The sequence below is a fragment of the Drosophila gunungcola genome (genome assembly GCF_025200985.1).
Source record: "Drosophila gunungcola strain Sukarami chromosome 3L unlocalized genomic scaffold, Dgunungcola_SK_2 000003F, whole genome shotgun sequence".
Taxonomy (NCBI): Eukaryota; Metazoa; Arthropoda; class Insecta; order Diptera; family Drosophilidae; genus Drosophila; species Drosophila gunungcola.
Window position 1 is genome coordinate 5,419,035 of NW_026453179.1, and position 10,349 is coordinate 5,429,383.

At 41.2% G+C, this 10,349-nt stretch overlaps 1 protein-coding gene across 8 annotated transcripts in view; it reads right to left on the reverse strand.

Annotated features, from left to right (window-relative positions):
• Positions 1-10,349, reverse strand: part of LOC128258171 (ecdysone-induced protein 78C-like) — a 44,622-nt gene that overhangs the window by 31,656 nt on the left and 2,617 nt on the right. The window contains exons 1-3 of one of the 8 annotated variants that reach the window (XM_052989662.1): positions 5,377-5,638; positions 3,472-4,789; positions 19-287 (exon numbers count right to left, since the gene is read on the reverse strand). In XM_052989662.1, coding sequence (XP_052845622.1) covers positions 19-287; positions 3,472-4,567 — 1,365 coding nt within the window. In that variant the 5' untranslated portion in view covers positions 4,568-4,789; positions 5,377-5,638. Of the gene's footprint in view, positions 1-18; positions 288-3,471; positions 4,813-5,123; positions 5,987-9,619; positions 9,829-10,349 lie in introns of those variants that run through there. The other 7 variants (XM_052989656.1, XM_052989654.1, XM_052989653.1 and 4 more) reach the window with 7 other exon arrangements.

Genomic DNA, 10,349 nt, shown 5'->3' on the forward strand with positions numbered 1-10,349 from the left:
AACCATAAAAAAGCTCACCTTGCAACCCTCGCAGGAGGTTACACCATAGTGGTAGCCCGATGCCTTGTCGCCACAAACTTTGCAGGGCACAAATGATTTTGAGGAGACCCCGTTGTTGTTGTTGCTGCTGCCGTTGCTGTTGCTGTTGCTGTTGCTGCTGCTGCCGTTGTTGTTGTTGCTGCTGTCCGCTAGGCCAAAAGATTGCTGCTGCGGGTGTTGCAATTGCTGTTGGTGCTGGTGTTGCTGCTGCAGCTGTATCGTCGTCGGCGGCTGCTGCTGCTGTTGCTCTGCAAGGGAAAAATGCATTGGTTTACACACATTTCCTCCGCTGGAAAGTTGTCCAGCTGGTCGCTTATGCAATGGCACATTGCTCATACGCCGCATGTGCAACACTCGGCGCAGTGCAATTTGCCAAATGAGTTGGCTGTCACTGACGGTATCACCCACTCGCCATCTCCCAAGTCGCAGCCACAATCAATCGACAACTGTCGCAGTCCATTGAGTTTACCCACCTAATGGCTAAAATCAATTTTTCCGGCAGCCTTAAGACTTCTATCGTAATCATCCTTAAGCCAGCCGGCAATCAAAGTCAAATGCATTAGCCACAAAGTGCATTCAACTCGACGGCGATGTGCGATAAGAAGAAATGCCAAAAAATCACGTATACGCCACCGCCTACAATAAATTGCCTGTAAAATCGACAGTCACGAGGAAAAACTGCAGCCGCACAATTTTCACTGCGAGAGCCGAAAAAAATTTGCATTGCAAATTAAAAAAAAAAAAAAAACAATAATGGAAAAACAGAAGAGCAGGCAGCAAAGAAAAACTGGAGCCAGATAGCAATGTTTGCTTCTTGGCATTTTATTTCGAATTCAATTTGACTGCATTTCTTGCTTTTATTTTTTTCGCTTTTCTAATGCAAGAGGAAGAGGCAAATGAACTAAGCGCGGAGTTTGAACTGCCGTTGTTGTTGTTGTTGTTGCTGGTGTTGCTGGTTGTTGGTGTTGCTAGTTGCTGCTGTGCCAATTGGCGTTGCCACACCTCAAAAATGCGAAACAAAATGAAATTAATGTGCAACTTGCACGCGCCGACACACAGGCGAAAGGAAAGAAAAAGCAAAGATTGGGCCACACAGAAAGAATATTTCGTAAATATTTACATTTATCTTTGTATTAAATTAGAAAAATTCAAATTGCAAAATATGCAAACTATTTTATTTTGACTTTCATAAGGTTTTTTATACTCTATATACAATATATTATAATATAATCCAGCCATAAATACTTTTCTTGTTGACAGATATTTCACTTATATCCAATAAAACGTAGACACTACTTAAGATATCCATAAAAGCTAAAGATATCCAAAAATGAATTAGTGTGTAATTAGAAAATGTATTGAAAACCTATTCTAACTTCTCTGTAAATTTATATTAATAATATTAATTATTTTATTAAATATTAAATCTTTTATTTGTATAAGAATGTTATTATTTGAATTTAAATAGCATATTGGATAGATTTGATATTTTAAAGTTAAGAGTTTATTTAATTAATTTTCTATATATTTGTAAAAACAAATTGTAACTATTAAATAGAATCAAAAGCAATCATAAAATGGGTTTAATTATTTTTACTGCAAAGCCCAATATGATCAACATTTTTATAAGTGCATGGCGCGTTACGCGCTTGTGCAATTGCAAATTGAATTTTCACCATTGGACTGCCGGCAACAGCAACAACGTTGTCTGGAAAATGTCGTCGGCCCGGGCAGGAATGAAAAAGAAAAACCTAAAGGAAACTCAAGTGCCTGCTTTTCATTTTCGCGCCGCGTTCAAATGCAAATCATTTGGTGGCTTTTGTAAGTTGACAATTTGAAACGCCATTGTTTACCCAGCCGAAGAAAGGGGTGAGGTGATGCGAAGTGAGGGCTGGCGGAAAACTGCTTGGCATTTCCGCGTTGTCAGACAAGTCAGAGGCAGGCCATGGACGATAGACGACAAAGACTTCATATTTTCCTCGATTTTTTCTTTCCATTTCCATTGCCAGCATTTATCTGAGCGACGACAACTGATTGAGTGGGGAAGGCAAGCAGCGAACGGCGGTTGGCAGACATTACTTGCCGCAGCAAATATCAATTGGAGTGCACAGCGAAAGCAGTCAAGTTTTCGACTTCTCCTTGATGAATTCCTATTCGCTTTAACCCCCCAAACCCGGTTACACAGATTTATTTTGCTAGCAATTTGCATTCGCCTGCAACTGCCCGCACTAATTGCTGCAATTAAATGTTGCCGTTGTGAGCCGCAAAATGAAATCCTTGCCAGCGAGTCCAGGCAATTAGCAAGTCCGGCCAAGACAAATTTACCCAAGTGCCTATGGTTTTTATGGTTGAGGGAGTGTGCACGGAGAATAATAAATTTGTATATGTACAAATTGTAATACGACTTTAAAAGCGGCGTTACAACAACATGAAGCCAATAAAAAATATGCACTTTTATTCATTTTATTAGGCAAATAAATTTCCTTCACAAAATGTTATATATAAAGGGGCATGCAAAATATTTTATTAACGCAATTTCTATGGTACAACTTTCCACAGTTCACATTCAAATTGTATATACAAAATAGTGCAACTAACTTGAAGCAAAAAAGCATTTACAACTTTAAATAAAGTTTTTAAGCTATGATATTTATGTTATAAATAATTTCAAAGCTAAAGTCATAAAAAAACAAAAACATGTATACAAAATTTTAAAAACTCATAATGGTTTTGATTAAACAAAATTAAAATTATTTAATAAAGTAGTTTACATACAATGATAAAACCCAAATGAAATAAACAAAATTTTGGAGATACTTTAATTTAACAAAGAAAACATTGTCCAAAATAGACACGCAAGCATTAGAGTTTGTTGCTGTAGATGAATAGCTATTATTTTTAATGAAATATTTTTGAAATCCTTCTTATTAAATTCCTTGTATTATTAAATTCTTTTTTGTGTAGACAGCAGCTGACCGTAATAGTTATTTAACTTAATTTTTGTTGCATTTTCCGGCTCAGTTCTTAGTACCTATTAGAGCAAAGGAAAACTCCCTCAGCTAAGCCCATTCAAATGCCATATCCAAGGCAATCCGAGACCAACTCAAGGCGATTTATAAAAATGAAAACATTTTTGCCATGGCTTTCAATTGCACGGCAATCTCATTGACAGACCTGCAACGTTAAAAGCAATTTCCTCGTAGCGCACAAGGAAAGGCGAAATTATATTCATTTTCACATTTTTCATGCTGCGCTTTAATAGTTTCCTCAAAAGGAGAAAAAGCCGAAGCCCCAACGACTTTCAATTGCTGTTATGCAATGAATGCAAATTTATTGAACATAATTTTCAACAGCGACAACAATGGTCCGCAGAAGCAAAAGAGAGTCGACAACGCGGAAGAGTCGAAGTTGCAAGTTGCAAGTTGCACGTACCTTTGTTCAGATGCGCAACAGATGAAGATGTTGCTGCGGGGTTGGCGCTGTTGCTGCCGGCGTTGTTATTGTTGTTGCTGCTGCTGCTGCTGCTGCTGCTGCCGCTGTTCTTGCTGTTGCCGTTGCTGCTGCTGACCGCTGACGAGGATGTATGAGCGTGGCCGCTGACATTGACAACTGTACTCCGTGCAAAGTGCTCCGAGCAGCTGGACGACGACGAGGAAGAGACCGCGTGGGAGGATGCGGACCCAGTGGATCCACAGGATCCCGAGGATCCGGAGGAGGAGGCCGACGAGCAGCCGCTGTCCGGCGAGGAGTGGGCGCCCCTGGAGGAGGGGGAACTGCTGCTGTTGTGGCTGCTGGCCGGACCAAACTGATGCACACTGCTGATGGTGAACAGAGCACCTCCACCATTGCTCAGCGTGCAGTTGAGCTGGTGTTGCTGCTGTCCAGGGTGCTGCTGCTGCTGCTGCTGCTGCTGTTGCTGTTGCTGTTGCTGATGGGTATGTTGCTGATGTGGGGGGGCTAGGCTGGCGGCAACACTCTCCACTGGCGCTGCTGTTCTGTAGAAATCGTCGCACTGCAGCAACTGCAGGGGATCGGCTTCAATGGCACTTAGGCAATCCTGCAATTCCCGGTGATGTTGCTGCTGCTGCTGCTGCTGCTGCTGTTGCTGCGGAGGCTGGTGCTCCTCCTCTTCCTGCTCGGACTCCAAGCTATTGGCCTCACTGTAGGCCCCTTGGGTGGACGAGTCCTCTGGTGTGTCAAAGAAATGCAAATTAAAGTCGGAATTTGCATTAAAATTGACCGGCGGCAGCAGGGCTCCTTCGCCTTCGACCTCGTCCTCCTCCTCCTCTTCCTCGGCTCCGTCGTCCTCGTCCTCTTCGTCGTCTTCTTCCCCCTCGTCCTCCTCCTCCTCTTCCTCCTCCTCGTCCTCGCTTAGCGGTTCCTCGTCCCGAGCAAAGTCCTTGATGAGGTCCTCCTCCTTGACCTGGAGCTGCGGCTGCTGCTCCGAAGAGTGTTTCACACAGGTTTCGACCACAAGATTGGAGCGGATTTGTGCCTGTGCCTCCAGCTCTATTTGGTATACATCCATGTTGCTCGGATCGGATCGGTTAGATGGCCATCCATCATCCTCATCATCGTCCTGCTGGCGGAATTCGATGTTGGCACCCCGCGATGGCGCCTGCTCAGCATGTTTGTGGGAAATCTTCGCGATTCTATGTCATTTGGCACTTTATGGGGAATTCGGTGAAAGATTTTCGAAAGGGTTCGGCACAGTCTCTTGGATGTATTTGCGTTTTAAATTAGGTTCTAGCTGCGGTTTGATTGAAAAGAAAACTTACACATAAGCATCTTGCAAAGTCTCTAACGTTTAGTTAACCTAACTAATTAGGAGATTTTTTGTTTATTTTCTCGAATTACTTTCTCTAAACTGGCTTAAGGAAACTACTGTCTAACCTTAAAATGTTAAACCAAAATATTCCAAATCTAAAATTCCATCCACAAAATTATGAATCTTAATATGGCATTTTATAACAGAGTTTCAATGATTAATTTGTTTAAAGGAGAAATATCCATAAGGTTAAATATTTAATTTAATAGATTTTTTAATATAATGTATTTTCTAAAAAAAACCAAATTTTTCCTACGTCTTTTGTATTGGTTGATCAATTTCGGTGTTGAGTTTATCAACACCACCCTGTTCCAAACTTTTAAATCCCAGACCACGTAATTATATAATGACCAGTTTCCCTCCCTAATTTGTGTGCACAGTTTCTCGCAAACGGCATAATTAAATTATCACTATTATCCCGCCTTTCTCGTTCCCAATCCCCCTCGTTTTTATTTGTCACTTGCACACTGCCATCATTATAGCTTTTATTGCATAAATTTTCAATTCACTTCCGTGTTGATTTCGAAGTCCTTCGTATCCAAGTTCAAGCGTATTCCAAAAAAATCGGCCGTTCGATTTGATATATATGGTAGGTTCGTTATGGGGCAGCGGCACTCGCGACTCTCGATATTTGGGAGAAATGGTGATCGCGCGTACGAAACTCTCGCCTCGTCGAGATCCAAGCGCCAACTTCGCAGCGCTCCAAATGCGCCAGGGAAAATCCAAGCCAAACTGCAGAACCTACGACAACACACAAAAGTCCAAGACGACGGCAGCGACGCAGAAGAACAAGAACGCTGGTTGTGCGCCAGTGTGAGTGAGGGTGTGCTGGTGTGTGAGTGTGGAAAGAGCAGGAAAATAGAATGCAATGCGGCTGTGTGGCCCAATGGAGTGGGAAAACTGCGAAGCGCCGCCGCCGCAGCACGAGGCGGAATATCTGGAGGAGATCGGGGGAAATGGCGGGAGGAGCGAGAGAGTCAATGTGCTGCGACCGCTGGAGCTTCTATCTTTCTAATCTCCACCAGCAACAGCAGCAGCACAAGCTGAAGCAGCAACAACTAGGGATATAACAGCAGCAACACTAGTTGCAACAGCAACAACCAAGGGAATAACAGCAGTACTACACTCTGCTACAGCAACAACACTAGCTGCAATAGCTACAATCAAAGATATATAACAGCAGCAACACACTTTACAACAATAACAACATTAAGAACAACAGTCACAGCAACAACAAGCTGCAATAGCAACAACTGAGGCAAGAAGAACAGCAACACCAGAATCTGCCTTAGCTGCAACAGCAACACTTTTCCTGCAACAGCAACAACCAGAGTAGCAGCAATAGAAGCAACAACAACTCCAGCTGCAATAGCAACAAACACAGCAGCAACTACAGCGACAACAACTCGACTTGCAGCAACAACGGCGCAGCAGCAGCATGCATTGCCACTCTCGCTGCCTTCGTGTTGTTGCTGCACTTTTCCATTTGCAAACTCTTTTCCTGGTTGCTATTTTCAATTTCTATTGCCTCTGCCGACGTCGCTGCCGGCGTCGGCTTCCAACATTTCCAAGTGCAGCCACACCACTTCCATACTTCCACTCAAGATCAATTTCACACACACCAGTGCAGTGCGAGAGAGAGAGAGCGAACCGTTACTTAGTTTGCACTATCCTCGAGGGAGAGGGCAATAGAATATGAGTGTGCGTCAGAAGGAGAGAGAGAGCAGAAGTGGGGGCGCCTCAAAGGGGGGTCAAAGAACCTTCAGTTGAGCAGGCGAGAAAGAGAAAGGGCGAGCGCCAAGTGGGAGAGACAATTCTGCAATGCGGAAGTTTAAATGTTGCATGTTGCTGCTGCGTTTTCGGTTGATTTCTACTCAAAAGAAAGTGGTAAACTTTAGTTTTTGGCACAAGAACACTCTCTTGAAAATTATTTTTGAAGATCAATAGAAATAGTATTTTTGGAATACATTGAGGAAATATGTTCTTAGTCATTAATGTTGCATGCTGCTGCTGTTTTTCCAGTTTAAGGAAAGTCATAAATATAATTGGTTGTCAAAAAAATACTCTGTAATAAGCAATAGATACAAAGATTTGATCTAAAAACTAGTTTAGCCAAAAAAAAATTAGTTTTAAAGTAAAGTTTAAAACTAAGTTTAATTTAAATTTTAATGTTTTATCAATCATGGTTGCTTAATAAAGGGAAGGGCTCAATTCAGGAACCAGACTTTTGAAAATAATAATAATTATTTCATAACAAATAAAATAGAAAGCGGTTAAAAAATAGATAAAAAGGAAAGTAAAAGGTTTACGGTTTTACCCATTACAATGCTTCTTGTAGGCGCTGGCACATTTTAAAATATTTAATCGTCTTAAAAAAAACGGTCAGGAAGCAAATGTTAAAAATAAGTTACATGTTGCTTAAGGACAAGACCAAAATTCGAATACAAATTTGATTCAGTAGGATCCTTAAAAATTGTTGTATGATATGTCAAAAGAAACAAATGAAAGAATAAAAATAACAATGTTTAAGTTTTTAGAAAGTGTATATCCTAAGTCATCTCTAAAACCCTACAATTGGTAATGCCCATAGTTTTTCCCCATTTCCCTAACCCATTGCACAATTTCCCTGACGAATGCCTGGCGCAAAAGAGAACCAACGAAAGTCAATGATCCGCCGTTGCCGCATGCTAGCTTGCCATTTTTCCAACGGGCAGCGAAAGCAACCAGAAACTGTAAATAACAAGAAAACGGCAACTGGGCGATCGGCGGAGCTATATATCCACGATCCTCCACGAAAGCGAAAAGCAGGCGAAAAGCCGAAGTACGACGACCAATCGAGGCGATAACTCCGCCGCCCCCACCGATCCACCCAAGCCAAGCCAAGGCAAGCCAAGCCATATGCCATACTATACCATACCATATTATACTATATGTTCGATTGCGTCGGGCGATAAAACCTGATCTCCGCACAGACACACAGATACGAAACGCACACTCCTCCAGAGACGCTCACCCATACAAAGAGACTCGCGGTGACGACGAACCAGGAAGAGAAAAATGAAAATGCCGCTCCGCAAAGATTGTGTAATCGAATTGAGTCTATATGTGTGTGTATGTGTGTGAGTGAGAGTTGTTTGGGGATGGGCGGGCGAAAAGGGGAGCTTACTATTCTTATTATTACTGCATTTCACTTATCATCAAAAGGGGGTGGTCGACGAGGGGGGCTGGGGGGTGTGGTTGCCTTGGCTTCTTCGCTTTTTCGCGTTTTATTTATTTTGCTATTGTTGGCTCTACGTCGCCGCTCTAAGTTCAATGACTTGTGGGCAACGTCATGGGCAACATCTGAGGCAGCAACAACAACAGCAGCGACAGCAACAACAACAACAACAACCATAAGAACAGCAAAAACAGTAGCAACAACTAGGCGCGGGCAGCAACAAAGTGGCGCAAAATGCGTTTAGTTTTATTTATTTGCTTAATATTATGCCACTGCCGACAGCCTCTACATTCTACACAGAGCAAAATTAAAGAAAACTATTAAAGCCATATTTAAATAATTATAATAGCAATTCTAGGCAATGTGTTTATTTTGTATAATTTTGTAAATAAAGGTTGGAAATCCTTTAGCTATTGCATTTGATATATCATTACTTTCAAAAAGAACACTTTTAAAAATTAAATAACTACAAATTAAGGGTAACTTTTGTCTTGAAGATCGCAGAAATTATAAATTCTCAGAGCATTTGGTGCGTTATAAGTTATCAAAATAGTTTGCTGTGTAGGTTCTAGATTTTAGACGCTTGAATGCTGACTCTTGTTTACATTGCGCATTTTTCTTTCGCCACCATTTGTTGCTATTATTGTTGAGGCCTGACTGATTTTGATAGCACTCGGCTGGTAAACAAACTTTGCCTCAGTGAGCGTTAGAAATTATCACTCAATGGCCAAGCGAATGGAAGGAAAAATTGCGCACAGCCGAAGATCAAACAATGGCCACATTTAAGCGGAACAGCAAACAACTGAGTATCGCAATTCAAGCTCAAAACTATTATATTTCCATCCCCATGACAACGTGTTAGTGTCAGAATGCCAGAAAATACTGAATCTAAAACGCGTAATGCATAATTTGTAATCCCTGTCTGAATTTTAAATTATTCCATAGTCTTAAAACATTTGTTGTCAATTTAAAGTCAAGCCTAGGGTTAGAAACTAATTTTGATTTCGTTATCAATTGTCAAAAGTTTTTTAAACAAAAAAATAACATAACAAATTTGGCAAGTTTTTTAACACTGTTTTTTAACCTTGACATAATATTATATATATATATTTTATTCCTATATAAACTTTGGAGGAAAAAATCCCTGAGAACGTTTTTAATTAAACAAATAAATTTTCTTGGTAATTAATTTTATATTATTATTTTCCTTCAGTGCACTTAGCATTCTGGCACAGATTGTGGTAGGGCGTGCTTGTATTTCTGGCCAACACTTTTCACTGGGTGCTGGTGGCAAGTAGAGTAAACTAAGCCAAAAATGGCGCAAAGTGGGAGGAGCGGGGGCATTGGGCGGGCGGAGAATGTCAGCAGCCTCAATAAAATGTTGCCATTCGCCGGCATTTCTTCACTCCCTAGGTCATGATCTGTTCCGTGGGCAGCTATAAATAACAGCCACCGGGAAATACAATCGGAAGACACGGGGCAAAGTCGGTGGCCAAAGGCCGGGACTCCCAACTCATTGAACTCATCCTACTCACCCAACTCACCCAACAGGATGTCACTGCATCCCGATCCGGAGTGCGAGCTCAGCGAGGAGACGTGTCCGTCCGACGGACTTTGGGGCGCTTCCCTCAGCGGACTGCTGGGCGTGGTCGGGGGCGTATTGAGGCAACGCTGGCTGCCCAAAGCTATTGGTTGCGATCCGGTGGGCGATTCAATCTTGATGTAGCTCCCAAACACAGACAGCCTGCAAGGGAATGACAGAAAAGTATGGTCAATCATAGCTTAGTTCTCAAGAAAATAAACTTCATACACAGCAAAGAAAATTTAAAATTAAATACTAGATAATAAAATTACTAACGTATTCATTTACATTGCATTCTTGGTCTGAATCTAAACATAGATTCTAAACTTTTGTGGTCTTTAATGTTGTTTTGTTTTGGGCTTAGATTTACAAAAAAAAAAAACAATTTTAAAATGTATGATAAATGTATCTTATTGCAAAAAGGTAAATACATATTTATAACATTTATTGTACTCTTTAAGTCTGTGTTTTCCTCATCTTACACTTTTATTTTGCTGTTAATATATTCTGAGGCTAACTAAAATATTAGTAGTCACAGAAACTTTTCTAACAAAAGCTTTGTTTAATCCAATTTATTTGCAACCTTTTACAATTACAAAATATTTGCCTTCTTGAGTTTCCGCAAAGTCAATGCCAAAGGTAATTGCGGCGGAAGAAAAGCCGCAAAGTTGCTTAAAAATGCA